The sequence below is a fragment of the Eurosta solidaginis genome, chromosome 3, assembly GCF_040869045.1.
Source record: "Eurosta solidaginis isolate ZX-2024a chromosome 3, ASM4086904v1, whole genome shotgun sequence".
NCBI classification, from domain to species: domain Eukaryota; kingdom Metazoa; phylum Arthropoda; class Insecta; order Diptera; family Tephritidae; genus Eurosta; species Eurosta solidaginis.
Window position 1 is genome coordinate 95,024,226 of NC_090321.1, and position 15,320 is coordinate 95,039,545.

Below are 15,320 nucleotides of genomic sequence, written 5' to 3' on the forward strand. Positions count from 1 at the left end.
ATTACAATTTATGTTCAATTATAATTTTCTGAACTACAAACAGAAATTCTGAAATTCAGTTTTAATTTTCTGAGCTACAAATAGAAATTCTGAGCTTGAATTTAAATTTTTTGAACTTGAATTGAAATTTTTGAACTTCAATTGGAACTTTCGAACCTCAATTGCAGCTTTGTGAACTAAAATCAGCCCTATTCTGCATTTCGACTTGGATTGGAATTTTTTCGATTTGGCAATTTTGGTATTCTGTGTTCCAATCTTTTTCGATCCAACTTCGAATCGTTCGATTTTTTGTATTCTGCATTTCGATCGTAGTTCCGTTTTTCTAAGTTGCAAATTAGTTGGCGGAAAAATATTTTATTTTTATTTTTTTATTAATTTATAACAAAATTTTCACAAAAATGTAAGTAAAACTTGTTAAGAAATGTAGAAGGCTTGATGATGATTGTTTTTTATATGTTTCCAGGTCAAAAACAACATGTCGATGTCGAAGTCCTTGGACGTGTTTGCCCCGCAAAAGTATCTAACACATACCTGAAAGCATCCTTGTTAAGTCGAAAGTTTTTTTGAACCTAAATAAGAAAATAAGTCATTAAACTTTACCACTTTTAAGTTCAATTTCTTGCAATTCGCCACTCATCTCAAATGGATTACACAAATCTCGCAATATTTGCCTTTCCATTCTCGCCTGGCAATTTTCGTATGCGTTGCTTTCAAACTCCATAAATTAGCCGCGGCATTATACATTGATTCCATTATAATAGACAACTATAATTTGTGTCTGTTCGTTGGGTCCAGTTATATGCCAAAGCAAGCTGCCGGCGTAGAGGAAGGTGAAGCCAAAACGTAAACAATCCTTGCGGAAAGAATAAATAAACCTTTATAAAGTATTTTAGGCCAGTGCAAGGAAATTAGCATCCTTAAAATTCAGAAAATATCAACTATATTCGTGCAGGAATCCGTTTTAACAAGACTTGGTGGCCACGGCAGGAATTGGCCAAAAAAACATTTACAATCAGCCCTATTCTGCATTTCGACTTGGATTGGAATTTTTTCGATTTGGCGATTTTGGTATTCTGTGTTCCAATCTCTTTCGATCCAACTTCGAATCGTTCGATTTTGTGTATTCTGCATTTCGATCGTAGTTCCGTTTTTCTAAGTTGAAAATTGGTTGGCGGAAAAATATTTTCTTTTTATTTTTTTATAATTTATAACAGAATTTTAGCAAAAATATAAGTAAAACTTGTTGAGAAACGTAAAAGGTTTGATGATGATTGTTTTTTATATGTTTCCAGGTCAAAAACAACATGTCGATGTCGAAGTCCTTGGACGTATTTGCCCCGCAAAAGTATTTAACACATACTTGAAAGCATCCTTATTGAGTCGAAAGTTTTTTTGAACCTAAATAAGAAAATAAGTTATTAAACTTTACCACTTTTAAGTTAAATATCTTACAATTCACTCCTCTCAAATGGATTACACAAATCTAGCAATATTTGCCTTTCCATTCTCGCTTGGCCATTTTCGTATGCGTTGCTTTCCAACTCCACAAATAATGCCGAGGCTATTGCTTCCATTATAATAGACAGCTATAATTTGTCTGTTTGTTGGGTCCAGTTATATGCCAAAGCATGCTGCCGGAGTAGAGGAAGTTGAAGCGAAAACGTAAACAATCCTTGCGGAAAGAATAAATAAATCTTCATAAAGTATTTTAGGCCACTGCAATGAAATTAGCATCCATAAAATTCAGAAAATGTCAACTATATTCGTGCAGGAATCCGTTTTAACAAAACTTGGTGGCTACGGCAGGGAATTGGACAAAAGAACAACAAAAATACACTTACAATTATGAAAGCTCTTCACTCAAAAAAATATAACACGGCGGCAATATATTCTATTCCTTTTCTTTGTACAAAATGGCTTGGATAATAAAATATTAACGTTTTTCAGTGTTTTTTACAAATTTTCTTTAATTTATTTTGTTCCATTGTTCACACATTCCGTACAAACAGCTGATTTCGAAAAATCATTTGCTCTTCCTCTTCTCGTTACGATTCCGTCGTAATGCAGAATACCGAACTTCGATTTAAGCGGAGCGTAGAACGGGAACGTAATCGAAATGCAGAATAGGGGTGAATTATGAAAGCACTTCACTCAAAAAATATAACACTGCGGCAATATATTATATTCCTTTTTTTTTGTACAAAATGGCTATAAACGGTTTTCAGTGTTTTTTACAAATTTTCTTTAATTTATTTTGTTCCAATGTTCACACATTCCGTACTAACAGCTGATTTCGAAAAACCATTTGCTCTTCCTCTTCTCTTTACGATTCCGTCGTAATGCAGAATACCAAACTTCGATTAAAGCGGAGCGTAGAACGGGAACGTAATCGAAATGCAGAATAGGGGTGAATAAACAGCCCTATTCTGCATTTCGACTTGGATTGGAATTTTTTCGATTTGGCAATTTTGGTATTCTGTGTTCCAATCTCTTTCGATCCAACTTCGAATCGTTCGATTTTTTGTATTCTGCATTTCGATCGTAGTTCCGTTTTTCTAAGTTGAAAATTAGTTGGCGGAAAAATATTTCCTTTTTATTTTTGTAACAGAATTTTAACAAAAATGTAAGTAAATCTTGTTAAGAAACGTAGAAGGCTTGATGATGATTGTTTTTTTTATATGTTTCCAGGTCAAAAACAACATGTCGATGTCGAAGTCCTTGGAAGTATTTGCCCCGCAAAAGTATCTATCACATACTTGAAAGCATCCTTGTTAAGTCGAAAGTTTTTTTTGAACCTAAATAAGAAAATAAGTCATTAAACTTTACCACTTTTAAGTTCAATTTCTTACAATTCGTCACTCATCTCAAATGGATTACACAAATTTCGCAATATTTGCCTTTCCATTGTTGTTGTTGTTGTTGTTGTAGCGATACGGTTGCTCCCCGAAGGTTTAGGGAGTGATCGATGTGATGGTCCTTTGCCGTTTACAGATCCGGTACGCTCCGGTAACACAGCTGGCCCGACCATCTCGGGAACGATTTATATGGCCACATTAAACCTTCAGGCCAATCCGGTATTTTAGTCGCCTCTTACGACAGGCATACCTACCGCAGGTATATTCTAACCCCCTGACCCGCTGGGCCACTCCATTCTCGCCTGGCAGTTTTCGTATACGTTGCTTTCAAACTCCATAAATAATGCCGCGGCTATTGATTCCATTATAATAGACAGCTATAATTTGTGTCTGTTCGTTGGGTCCAGTTATATGCCAAAGCAAGCTGCCGGCGTAGAGGAAGGTGAAGCGAAAACGTAAACAATCGTTGCGGAAAGAATAAATAAACCTTTATAAAGTATTTTAGGCCAGTGCAATGAAATTAGCATCCTTAAAATTCAGAAAATGTCAACTATATTCGTGCAGGAAAAGAACGACAAAAACACACTTACAATTATGAAAGCACTTCACTCAAAAAAATATAACACTGCGGCAATATTTTCTATTGCTTTTTTTGTACAAAATGGCGTGGATAATAAAATATAAACGTTTTTTTAGCATTTTTTACAAATTGTCTTTAATTTATTTTGTTCCAATGTTCACACATTCCGTACCAACAGCTGATTTCGAAAAATCATTTGGTCTTCCTCTTCTCTTTACGATTCCGTCGTAATGCAGAATACCAAACTTCGATTAAAGCTGGAGTCATTGGTGCCGTATGTCGTATCGCTGTATCCGTATCCCTAACGTAATCAGCTGTTTATCGTTACGACGGTAAACCAAAACCCAATTGGTTGGCTACGATACGGTTACGACTTTAGCAGCACCAATAATCGATTGCATTGATTCTCATAAGATTGGTCGAATCAGCTGTTATAAGGTTACCGATACGGTTACCGATAAAGCACCATTGTCTCCAGCTTAAAGCGGAGCGTAGAACGGGAACGTAATCGAAATGCAGAATAGGGGTGAAAAAAGGTATAGTATTAAAATTGGCGAATTACAAGTCAAATTACTCAAATTGTGCATTGCCTACTCGCGATTTGATGATTTACTGCAACCAATAGTTCTGTTAATTCTTCTCTTTTGTTTTCTATATCATTAATTAATTTATTTAAGTTTTCCTTAACTTCGGGATCTATCATTAATTACGCATGAACTCCCGTCGTAAAGGGAATGTATTTACCGAATGCATGTAAATTGGTATTGGCCATTCCGACGTTTTCGTAGTTAGTGCTGCCAACTTAAATAATATCTTCGAATTAGTGCTTCAAGCTTTTTTTCCTTCAAATCAGCTGTTTTTGTTGTCAAAATAAATAATAAATATTATCCAAATACAAATTAATGCCCCTATTACGGTGTACAACTCAACTTAGTTGGGTTGTAATTAAAACAACTCAACTTTCAGACAACTCAACTCTTGTTTGGTATTACGAATTACAACTTATTTCAGTTGAAGTTGAATTGGTGCTGCCAAGCTAAGAAAGTGATGATTTGACAGATAAATGAACAGCTGATCAATTTGTGTCTAAAATTTGAGCATTTGCAAGTGATTTTTTTATTAATAGTAAAATGGATATTAGCATAGAGTTATTTTATGACGATGAAAGTATTGGTGAAAAAATTGATATGCAGCGAATAAGAAAACATTTACGCGATCACTCTAATCCCTTGGAATTACCAAGCACCAAGTAAGAAAACGTTCAAGTGACAATTGATAAGATTCTAATATAGTTATTTTGCAGATTTGTAAGCTATTTTCGGTTAAGTAAGGAAGCATTTTGCTCCTTACTAAACGAAATGAAAGACCATTTCCGCAAACGCGTTCGAGGGACGGCTGTACCTCCTATTTTAAAATTATGCGCTACACTCCGATTCCTTGCTGACGGCAGCTATCAAAAATGCTGTGGAAATGATTTTAGTGTTGGACTGGCACAACCTACAACATCTATAGTTGTCAAAGAGGTTTTAGATATTATTGAGGAGCATATTTGTGCGAAGTGGATTAAAACTCAAATGACTGCAGAGGAGCAAAGCGCTTCAAAGATCGCGTTTTATTCTAAAACAGGATTCCCAGGAGTAGTGGGTTGTATCGATGGGACTCACGTTCGCATAATTTCACCAATAAAAGAAATGCAACATTTATATCTAAACAGGAAAGGCTACTACAGCTTAAACGTCATGATTGTAAGTAAAAATGAACACGCAAATAATAATTTTGAACCAAATTATTGACAAACTTATTTTCAGCTTTGCGATTACAAAATGTCCATCCGGTGTGTGGATGCCAGGCATCCAGGCGCTAATCACGACTCATTTGTTTTTAATGTAAGTGACTTAAAGGTGCATTTGGAGAGAAACGTACAGAGTAACTCTTGGATCTTGGGTAAGACTGGTTGTTATTAAATATACAAATAAATATTTTAAAATCCATTGTTTAAGGCGATGCTGGTTACCCTCTGAAAACTTATTTAATGACTCCTGTTCGCATGGCAGAATCTGGTTCTCCGCAATCTCACTACAATACTGTACACTCAAAGGCCCGAAATATTATAGAGAGAACAATTGGAGTAGTAAAGAGCAGATTTCGTTGTCTTTTATCAGCACGTGGCTTACATTATTCACCTGAAAAGGCCAAACAAATTGTGAATTGTTGTTGCGCTTTGCATAATATTTGCCAACACTTTCGAGTGGAGCCTCCTGAAGATATACCACCTACTTTTGATGCCGACATAAGCAATGAACATCTTAGTGTGGAAAGAGAAACCGAGGATACAGCCAGAATGGTTCGAAATAATATTATGTTATCCATTTAATCAATTTGTAATTCATTCAGTCTTTTATTTCAAGTTTTGGCTAAAATAAATACTCATAACAAAAATATCACTTCATGGCTCTTAAAACTAAATTTGACCTTTTTTCATTCAGGTTTGCGTTATTTAAATGACCCTAAAACTTATTATAAATGTAAAGTAAAATATCACTTCATGTCAGGTAAACTAGAACTAGAAACTAAAATATCTTTTCATTAAGAACTTTAAACTAAAAATATTTCTGCTAAAAAAAAAAACAGGTTTTCATCGTGAAAAAAAAATAACTAAAATATTTACATATTTGTTGAGCGGCTCAATTTTTTAATTTTTAGCTTTGCAATTTCTGCCTTCAACGCACATAGCTCGCTTGCTTCCTGTGCTTGCTTCTTGTAAAGCAAATATTTTTTTTGCTTAATCTCCAGCAATTTTTCGTTGACTTTTTGCATTTTGTGTGCTGTCCTCTCTAGCCGATCAATTTTTTTTAAAAGTTTTTTTTGCGTTTCTGTCTGCTTGGTTAGAAGCTCCAGACGCTCAGTCTCAACATTGCCACGCCGGCGATTTCGTGATCCTGACGGAGTGGGAAGCTCGCCTGCGTTTGAACCAGTGGGCTCCCTAGTCGTGGACGCGGCTGCAGACATGGTGTTACCATGCTCTTCGTCGTCGCTAGCCGGTGGCATATTCTCCGTCCCGAAAGCTCGACCACTAGGTGCAACTTGGCTTCTTATTTGGATGAGTTGTGCAACACTTTCCTCTAGCGGGCTTAGGGATTTTTCATGCGATGGCCCTCCGCCGGTTGCAACAAGATTGTTGCGGTTGTTGGACAGCTTTCTTTTTAAATTCGCTTTATAATGTACCCAAACCTAAAAGAGAAATATATGTATACATATGTAAAATGTCAATGCGCTTTTAATGTGTTCATCTATTTTCACAACTCTACATACACGTGTCCACTCCGGTGCAGTTCTTGTCGGTGGTCCCAAACTATTTAGCTCTAAGGCGAATTCCTCCCATAATTCCTTCACTCTATTTTGGCTGCATCCGAACTGCGGCTTGCCTCGTCCAACTTCGGGATGTCGCTCCATAAGTTCAATCAGTCTTTCAATTTGATCCTTCGTTGAAATTTTGTTCTTTCTATAAATATGTACAAAAATGTTGATTATAAAATTTTTTTAAATTAATTTTAAAAGGTCTAATTACCCGCTTTCCATTTCTTTTTTATAATTTTCTTTCCAAACAACAAACAAACAACTGCAAAATTTTCTAAGACAACTGCTAGTAATCAGTTGTCAGATTTTGACGTCTTTGACAACTACACCAACACAAGGTTGTAAACGGTAATACCACAAAAAGTTGTTAGACTAGACAACTCAACCGACATTTTTGTTTGACAGGTTGAGTTGTAATCTGTAATACCAAATTGCGAAATTTCAACTCAACCAGAGTTGAGTTGTAAACGGTAATAGGGGCATAAGAAGTTGGAATCAAATTTACAAAAATTTATTTTTAATTAAATAAAACAAAAACAAAATGAATTCCATTTCGGTAGCAGCCATGTTATTAGAAGAGCAGCGTAGTGCATTCAAGTGCTTAAGAGTGGTTGTTGAGGGACGCTTGCAATCCTTTTGACATGGACATAAAGCGTAAGTTATTTAGCAAAAATTTCTGCGATTTAGTTTGGAATCGCACGAATTTGACATTATTCTAGGTATGCAACGAAAGGGGGAGTTTCCTGATCACAAATATATTACCGTGTGGAAATTCTAAGCTCTCCAGTACATGTCGGAAGTTAATAAAATGGGCTGTGGCGGCAGACATGGCCATGTAAAGCGTGGTGTTCTGCTAAATAATGTGGTTCGGGAAGAGGGGTTTTATCGGCTAAGGGGGTTTTTGTGAGCGTCGGAAAATTTGTTAACTTTCATTAAAAGTGCGTGAATAATTTTACGACTACCCAAAATTTGGGTAATTCTATACGACAGCATGACACTGATTCCAAAAATATCGAAAGAGGTGTAAAAAGACGCGTATTAATCTGGACAACAATAATCCGAAACCGGAAAATAAAAATTCTATCTCTGTCCGGAGATATTTGCAGTAGAAGTTGGCGATTTTCATGTGGTTGTCGTAATATTGGGGTACCCACAAACAAAATTGTGAACATAAGTGTTTTGCGCGCATATAGTTTTGGTCTCCAAACCGGTGTTGGACCCACCCAGGGTAATTTTTTATTATCGCGGCAGTGTATTAGCAGTGTCATGTTGTCGTATAGAATTACCAAAATTTGTAACTATAACCACTATTGATAACCATAAGGCTGCGCAGGCTTGGAATAATCTGTTTGTGATCAGAAAAAAGGAATCACTATTAAAATATCTTTTTTTTTATATCGTGTGTGTCCAAACTAAAAATTCCAAGCAAAAGTTGTCCAAAACAAGTGCGCAAAACCATATTAACCAACTTTAGTTCTTTTAAAAGGTTTGTGAAAAATTTTCGGTTCAATAAAGTAGCATTCAAGTACGTTTTGGATGTTGTCCAGGACGTTATTGGACCCAGCCACAAATGCGGAGTCACTGCACTAGGGCATGTTGTATGTACCCTGCGCTTCCTTGCAGAGGGTGAATACCAACATGGTGTGGGCAAAGATAACGATATCGGAATGGCTCAAGCAACCGTATCTACCACTCTAGAACGATGTTTGCAAATAATGGAAGACAAATTGTGTTCGCAGTGGATAAGATTGGAAATAACAACTGAAGAAAAAAGGGAAGCGAAAATAGATTTTTTTTCAAGGCGCCGGTTTCCAGGAGTTGTCATGTGCGTCGACGGGACACATATCAAAATAATTCCACCTGCTGAGAACAAGTTTTTATACTACAACCGCAAAGGCTATTATAGCATCAATGCAATGATCGTAAGTATATCGAGCCACACCAGCGAAATTAATGTAAGGAACAGAAAAAAATTTTACAGAATACAAGTTTTCTTATTGAATAAAATTAAAAAATGTCAACAAAATGTTACTTACAACAAAATTGCTTTGGTCATAACATCTAAAGCGTTCTTAGTAGAGTTGTGAAAGTTTGGTAGCTGATGCCAATGATGGGAGGCAGTCGGTTCTATGTACCGGAGCGACTCGGGATTTTTCCCGACCAAGGACTGTCATTTCAGTGTGACCCCATTTAATTTGTTTCGTCCCTCCCACAAATTGTCATCCTCCCAGCAGCTCCTTGCAGCAGGACTGCTACATATTCTCTTACTCCGGGAACGTATCGAACCCAATCCGGGTCCGTCTCCTGACCCCGGTCCTGAGAAATGGTTTTGCTGCATTTGCCAGAAAAGAATATTTTTAGGACGGTCATACTCTGTTCAGTGTGTCTCGTGCAAGGGATGGTTGCATCGGACAGGTTGTTCTGGGCTTGATCCCAAAACCCGACGTCCACGTAACTTTTATAAATCTTTTGTGGCTCCTTGCTGCTCACGCCCAAGGGCGTCCCGTAGTCTACGCCTAAGCGTATCCCCACTACCTTCCAGCAGCTTCGCTGCTCAGCAAGCCACAACAAGTACCCGCTGCTGCTCGCGCCCCACGGCGCCAACAACTCAAACAGCTGATACCACTCATAACTCCTACCTTCGTAGTAGAGCTGGTAGCAATGCTGAGCATCAGCCCCTGCCCCCGTCTTCTTCTCCCCCCCCTCTTTTCTGGCAGCAATCGTGCAGGTCAGGGAAACAGACTCTTAGGCCCTGCCTCCGTTTGCACCAACTGCCAGCACAGAATATATAGGTTTGCGACATCCGCTCAATGCAGCTCCTGCCTTGCGTGGTGCCACTTTCCTAGATGTTCTGGTCTCCGCGACGGCAACCCCTCGACGGGTTTCATCGCGCCATGTTGCCAGGTCGCAAACCCAAATCATCCGGGTACCTCAATGCTTGCCCAAGGGCGCCCAGTCCCAAGGCCACAACAGCAATTGCGTCCTGGCCTTCCACAACCTAGGCGTAGTCACCCCTCACTTACCCCTAGAGTGGCGGCGTCACCCCTCATGCACTTCAGAATTCTGCAGTTCAACTGTAATGGACTAACTGGGAAGATTACGGAGATAGTCGATTTCATGAAGCGGCACAACATCCGCATTGCTGCGATTCAAGAGACTAAACTCACAGCGAGGTCTGCATTGCAGACCTGCTCTGGTTATAATGTCCACAGGAAAGACCGCGAGAGCGGAAATGGAGGCGGCCTCGCGTTTATTATACACCACTCTGTGCAATATCATATATTTGATCCTGGCATCGACCGCAGTGACAATGTCTTAGAACGTCAAGGCCTATCTGTCCGGTCAGGCGATGCAAATCTAGAAATCATCAACATCTACATCCCTCCTGTCACCTGTTGCCCCAGTGGATACCGCCCTAATATCGAGGCCTTAATCACTGGCAACAATCGCATTATCTTAGGCGATTTCAATGCCCATCCCGACCTATGGCATTCAAACTTGCGGGCGGACAGTAGGGGTGAGATGCTGGCGGATCAAATAGTCGAAACGACGTTCTGCACAATAAACAGAGACGCCCCCACACGTATGGTAGGAAGCTGTCATAGCTCGCCAGATATCTCAATCGTGAGCGCAGAACTCGTAAACTGCGTCAACTGGCAACCGATGATAACATTGGCATCCGACCACCTGCCCATACTTATTTCGTTCGAGCGTACCGCCGACTTCATCGTCACCGAAAAACGCACTTTCATAAACTTCAAAAAAGGAAAGTGGGAAGAATACAAATCTGCAACAGACAGCAGCTTTGCTGCCCTCCCTATCCCGACTGATGCCCGCCAAGGGGAGCGTGCCTTCCGTAAGGTCATTGAATCCGCCTCGGCACATTTCATTCCCGCCGGGAGAATTCCCGAAATCCGGCCCCACTTCCCGGCGGAGGCCGCGAGCTTAGCGAGGGACCGCGACCTTATAAGACAGCTTGATCCAGGCGACCCCCAAATAAGGGATATAAACCAACGCATCAGATTGCTTGTGGACGAACACAAGCGGGCGAAATGGGAAGAGCACCTAAGAGGTTGTAACCTCTCTACCGGTGTAGGTAAACTTTGGTCCACCGTAAAGTCCCTATCGAATCCGACTAAGCACAAAGACAAAGTTTCCATCGCCTTTGGCGATAAGGTGCTGTCGGATGCGAAAAAATGCGCGAGCGCTTTCTGCCGACAATATATAATGCATCCTACGGTCGACAAAGATAGACGGAGAGCCAATAGACACGCACATAAACACAAACTCAGCGCGTCACCAATTACCATCACCGCTAGAGAGGTCTTGATTACATTTCAATTCCTCAAAAAAAAAAAAAATACCAAAAGTTATTTCGTTTTTTGTCATTGAAAAAAAAAAATACTTTGCGCAATTGTAATTTCTTTCCCATTACTTTCGAAAGGAATGGGAAATGTAATCGAAATTTCTTTCAAATATATTCCAGTCCCACTTATTCGTGCTGCAACTAGTTCATCGACCCTCCGTTCGGCATGTTTTGCAGAATCTGCACAAACGCAATTGCTTACCCGTAGATCATTGTGTGGCCAAAATCAAACGTAACTTCATGGTCTGCTCAACGACTAATGTGCTACTGGAAGCTGGTACCAGTAATATGAAAACGACTAAGTGCATTAAGATCTCATTGAAATATCCGATCATGAAGTCTCGAATACGTATGCCCGCGCGAGGATACGAATGCAAACATGTACAGTGTTTTGATCTGGAAGCCCATTTGCTTATGAATTGCGAACGTGACGCGGTGTCCCGAATGCAAGTAAGTATTTAAAAGAAAGAGTGACTCGAACGAAGGTTATAAAGGATAATTCATATCTTACTTTATTTGCAGTAAACTTGAGCTTACTGAAAGTCTAGAAATCGACCAGTATATCTGGGCCATTCTCGATAAACTGAATGGCACCGATGTGGATGAAGTCATAATTGATTCGAGTGGTAATTGGCGCGTAGGTATGCATCAAGGCTCACCACTTAGCGCGATGTCAGCGCAAATACCCAACCCAATGACTGGTCAAATGCTAGGACAAGGGCCTGGACAGATGCCAGGACAAATGGGTGGTGGCGGTCAGATGCCCGGACAAATGGGCGCGCAAATGCATGGTCAAATGGGTCCGATGGGTGGACAACAAATGCCCGGTCAAATATGTAGTGGTCAGATGAGTAGTCAAATGCCCGGTCAAAAGGGTGGTGGTCGATTGAGTAGTCAAATGCCAGGTCAAATCGGTCCCATGGTTGACCAAATGGGTGGTCCCAACGTGACGACTATTAAACAGGAAAACACCTCCCATGATCAATCAAAAGTTGCCACCATGGGATAACTCGCAGGCGATGAGTTCCTACATGCAGCATGACATGAATGCGGACACGCCCAATGTACCCGGCGCTGGTCAAATGTAAGTTTGTTGGTAGCCCTCCCCAGAAAAGGGTAGCAAATCTAATATTGTCGCTTTCCTCATTATATAGACGCAGTCCATTCGACATGTATAGTGGTAGCGCTGGTGAAGTTGGTGGTGTTAACAGATCAAAAAAATTCAAAAGATCACCACAAGCACCTGGCACCCCTGGTGGACAACCCGGTGGACCAGGATCCAATCTTGCTTCTACGAATGATTCACATCAGCAGCAGCAACAGCAACAACAAAAATCACAACAGGAACAAATTATAAATTCATTGATCAACTCACAGCCCAATGGTTTGTCAAATCTCAGTGAAACATATTTGAATGTCGAATTGAATATGGACAACAATGATGGTGCTGGAGATTTCAATGTAAGTGAAACCTTTTAAACTTGTTTCTGTACTTCCAATTCAAATTTCCCCTTATAAGTATTGCCAGCTCATCAGCATAAACCACTACTTTGTACCCCCTGTGGTGTAACCGTTTTCAACTTTCTCTCAGCCGTCGATCCTACCCACTTTGCAACCAGCAACCAGCTGACTAGGAGTTTAGCCGACTCTGGTAGAATTATTCGGCCTAACTCCTAGTACCAATGGCCACATTATTGAAGGCTCCCTCGAAATCAAGAAAGACATCCAGCAAATATCTCAAAATGAAGTCCAACACAAATTAGTTTTCTTTCTTCTTCAATTCCAGCTCCTCCCCGATGTCGATCCAATGGAAATTCTCTCCTACCTGGACCCACAAACCGACCTAAATACACCTCCCTCAAGCGGTTCGAGCAATAACAACAATAATGATGATATACTATCAACATTATTCGATTGAGAAAATTTGCTGGATAAATTGTTGTAAGAAAATCAAAATGTGTGTAAAGATAAGAGAACAGTAAAACAAACCCCACAAACAGAGGCAAGAATAAAGCAAGAAGACGAGTTACGGGAAATACGACATAATGAGAAATCGGGCTAACTCATACACAATTACTTTCTACTCTCGCAAATTATCTAAACAAGCATGTAGAAATTAGTACTTGTGAGATAGGAATTTTTTGGGCATAAATATTGTCAACAATAAAAAAGTAGTGAATAGAAAAATGTTTTAAGGAGTCAAAATAAAAATTACAAAAAATTCTAAAGTAAAACGAACAAATCCAAAATTCACATAAATACTTACGAGTGCTTTCGGAGAAAAATCAGCTTGACACAGTTGTGCAGAGATAATGAAATTTTTTTATTAGATAAACATTGGACAAGCGCGGTTTACGGATTTACAACAAAATTGCAAAGTAAAATTTTTCCGCAGCTAAAATTTGTTAGCGTAAGCTGTGAGCTTTTGGAGAAGAGCTTTTTGTAAAATATAGCTTAAAATTTTCTTTTATAGCTTATGCTGCACAGAGATGTCGCTTTGCTGTTAAAAAAAAGTATATATAATTAATTATTAATTGTTAAAAAACATATAAATGGTAAAATAAAGCTTAATAATATATAAAGTATTCCCATAAATTAGTGATAAAAATTAAAAGAAAAAAAAAACCAACAATACCAAATGAGATTTTAAACTGCAAATGAAACATAAAACTACATGCGCTGTGTAAAGCTTTTACACACGTCAGCCACGGCACTCAAAACGCCTCACGGAAAATTATCTGAACTTAGCCGACCAAATCCACATGGGATGTTCACGTCAATGGTGTTGCGCTACCGACTGTCAGTCATCTAAAGATCTTAGGGGTAACATTCGGTCATACTCTCACCTTCAAGGCGTATGCCACGGAAGATGTATCTAAAGTACAACAAAGCCGCAACAAAATCCTCAAGTCGCTTGCCAGCAGCACTTGAGGAAAATATAAAGAAACATTGCTATCCACGTACAAAGCAAATGGCCGACCGCTCAACAGCAAATCTAAACTACAATGACACAATCTTACCATACCCGTGTCCTCATATATGGCGAGGAGAAAAACACGAAATTTTTTTTTTGAGGAATTGAAATGTAATCAATTCCTTTGCTGTGGAGGAAAGAATTGATTACTTTCCCCAAGTACATGTAATGGGGAATTGACGGTAATTGATTACCTAAACTAATCATTACTACGCAGCTCTGAGCGTGGGTATGGTAGTATTGGAGGTATGAGGTATGGAGGTATTACACCCAGGGCCGTAGAGAGAAAATCCGGGCCCGGGACTAAACAATTTACGGGCCCTTATAAAAAATCCACTAATAAATTTGATTAATTTGAATTAATGACGTCTCATTCATTAATCATTATTGATGGATTACATCAAAAAAATTTTTGCCACATCAACTAAATGATTTTTGGACTAAGAGCTCAAAATAAAATTAATACAGAATATTTACTGAAAGAAACGCTGAAAGAACGTTCTGCACTAGCTACAGTGACAGGTATAGTGCAAACGATACGTAAACCAATACAAATGTTGGGGAAAATTGTATACAGATTTTGAACATTTAGCAATTACAATGGTGACAGACCTTTATCAAAATTTGCTTCGTAAATGTGTTTCAAGTGAATTATTTCGCATTCTAAGCTTTGAGAAATGTCCGACTTGTATTTTTCGACAAATTTTTCTGCGTTCGCCCGAACCGTAGTTTCATTCATGTCTTCAAATTTCCACAAAAAGGAAAACGTCTCGCTCAAATTTCTCATAGCTGCAAATCGTTCAGTAATGCCAGTGATTACCGGATCAACGATCATCAGGAATGTATTTTTTTTAAATCAGGCTCTGAATCATCCGTAATCATATCATTTATATTATCTTCAGAACGTCTTTTGGGGTTTCTCTTTCGAATGTCTGGAAACTTTGGCGAGATGTTCAATTGAACAGCAACTGTTTTGAATTCGTCTAAAATTGTTTCCCATTGGTTCCTGATGAACTTCAAATCAGCTAATAAGGCATCTAGATGTCGGACCTCAACATACATGGTGGCGCCTCAAGCTTGGAGGACCACGTTTCTTTCATTAATGGTAGTCAGTATTTTAAAGTAAATTGAGAACAGCAAGATACATTCGAGCTTGTTGATGTACTTGAGAATGTCGGAAACATCTCC

General features: G+C 39.0%; 3 protein-coding genes across 4 annotated transcripts; 2 read left to right on the forward strand and 1 right to left on the reverse strand.

The window, feature by feature from the left end:
* Nucleotides 1-4,396: 4,396 nt before the first annotated feature.
* Nucleotides 4,397-5,981, forward strand: LOC137244174 (putative nuclease HARBI1). The gene is made up of 4 exons (XM_067772798.1): nt 4,397-4,684; nt 4,739-5,180; nt 5,244-5,379; nt 5,436-5,981. Exons 1-4 carry the CDS (start codon nt 4,566-4,568, stop codon nt 5,807-5,809), a joined length of 1,071 nt encoding a protein of 356 aa, XP_067628899.1. The 5' UTR covers nt 4,397-4,565; the 3' UTR covers nt 5,810-5,981.
* On the reverse strand, nt 5,849-7,264 carry LOC137244175 (uncharacterized). Its single transcript, XM_067772799.1, has 3 exons — nt 7,004-7,264; nt 6,748-6,937; nt 5,849-6,666 (listed from the first exon to the last, which is right to left on the reverse strand). The coding sequence occupies exons 1-3, from the start codon at nt 7,012-7,014 to the stop codon at nt 6,100-6,102; spliced, it is 768 nt and encodes a 255-aa protein (XP_067628900.1). The 5' UTR covers nt 7,015-7,264; the 3' UTR covers nt 5,849-6,099.
* LOC137244176 (transcription factor Zelda-like) lies at nt 7,023-13,716 on the forward strand. Of its 2 annotated transcripts, none has more exons than XM_067772801.1 (5): nt 7,023-8,714; nt 11,279-11,608; nt 11,681-12,242; nt 12,313-12,619; nt 12,945-13,716. In XM_067772801.1, exons 3-5 carry the CDS (start codon nt 12,136-12,138, stop codon nt 13,074-13,076), a joined length of 546 nt encoding a protein of 181 aa, XP_067628902.1. In that variant the 5' UTR covers nt 7,023-8,714; nt 11,279-11,608; nt 11,681-12,135; the 3' UTR covers nt 13,077-13,716. The 2 variants fall into 2 exon arrangements, with proteins under 2 accessions (XP_067628902.1, XP_067628903.1); XM_067772802.1 differs by lacking the exon at nt 12,945-13,716 and adding an exon at nt 12,678-12,927.
* Nucleotides 13,717-15,320: the final 1,604 nt, after the last annotated feature.

What these genes read in the sequence shown, in the direction of transcription:
- LOC137244174 (XM_067772798.1), top strand. Translation starts at nt 4,566, where the DNA reads ATGGATATTAGCATAGAGTTATTTTATGACGATGAAAGTATTGGTGAA. An exon ending in TTGGAATTACCAAGCACCAA is followed by an intron (nt 4,685 to 4,738) that starts GTAAGAAAACGT and finishes GTTATTTTGCAG; the next exon opens with ATTTGTAAGCTATTTTCGGT. An exon ending in GAGTAACTCTTGGATCTTGG is followed by an intron (nt 5,380 to 5,435) that starts GTAAGACTGGTT and finishes CCATTGTTTAAG; the next exon opens with GCGATGCTGGTTACCCTCTG.
- LOC137244176 (XM_067772801.1), top strand. Translation starts at nt 12,136, where the DNA reads ATGATCAATCAAAAGTTGCCACCATGGGATAACTCGCAGGCGATGAGT. An exon ending in GTACCCGGCGCTGGTCAAAT is followed by an intron (nt 12,243 to 12,312) that starts GTAAGTTTGTTG and finishes CTCATTATATAG; the next exon opens with ACGCAGTCCATTCGACATGT. An exon ending in ATGGTGCTGGAGATTTCAAT is followed by an intron (nt 12,620 to 12,944) that starts GTAAGTGAAACC and finishes CTTCAATTCCAG; the next exon opens with CTCCTCCCCGATGTCGATCC.
- LOC137244175 (XM_067772799.1), bottom strand. An exon ending in CTGCACCGGAGTGGACACGT is followed by an intron (nt 6,667 to 6,747) that starts GTATGTAGAGTT and finishes TTTCTCTTTTAG; the next exon opens with GTTTGGGTACATTATAAAGC.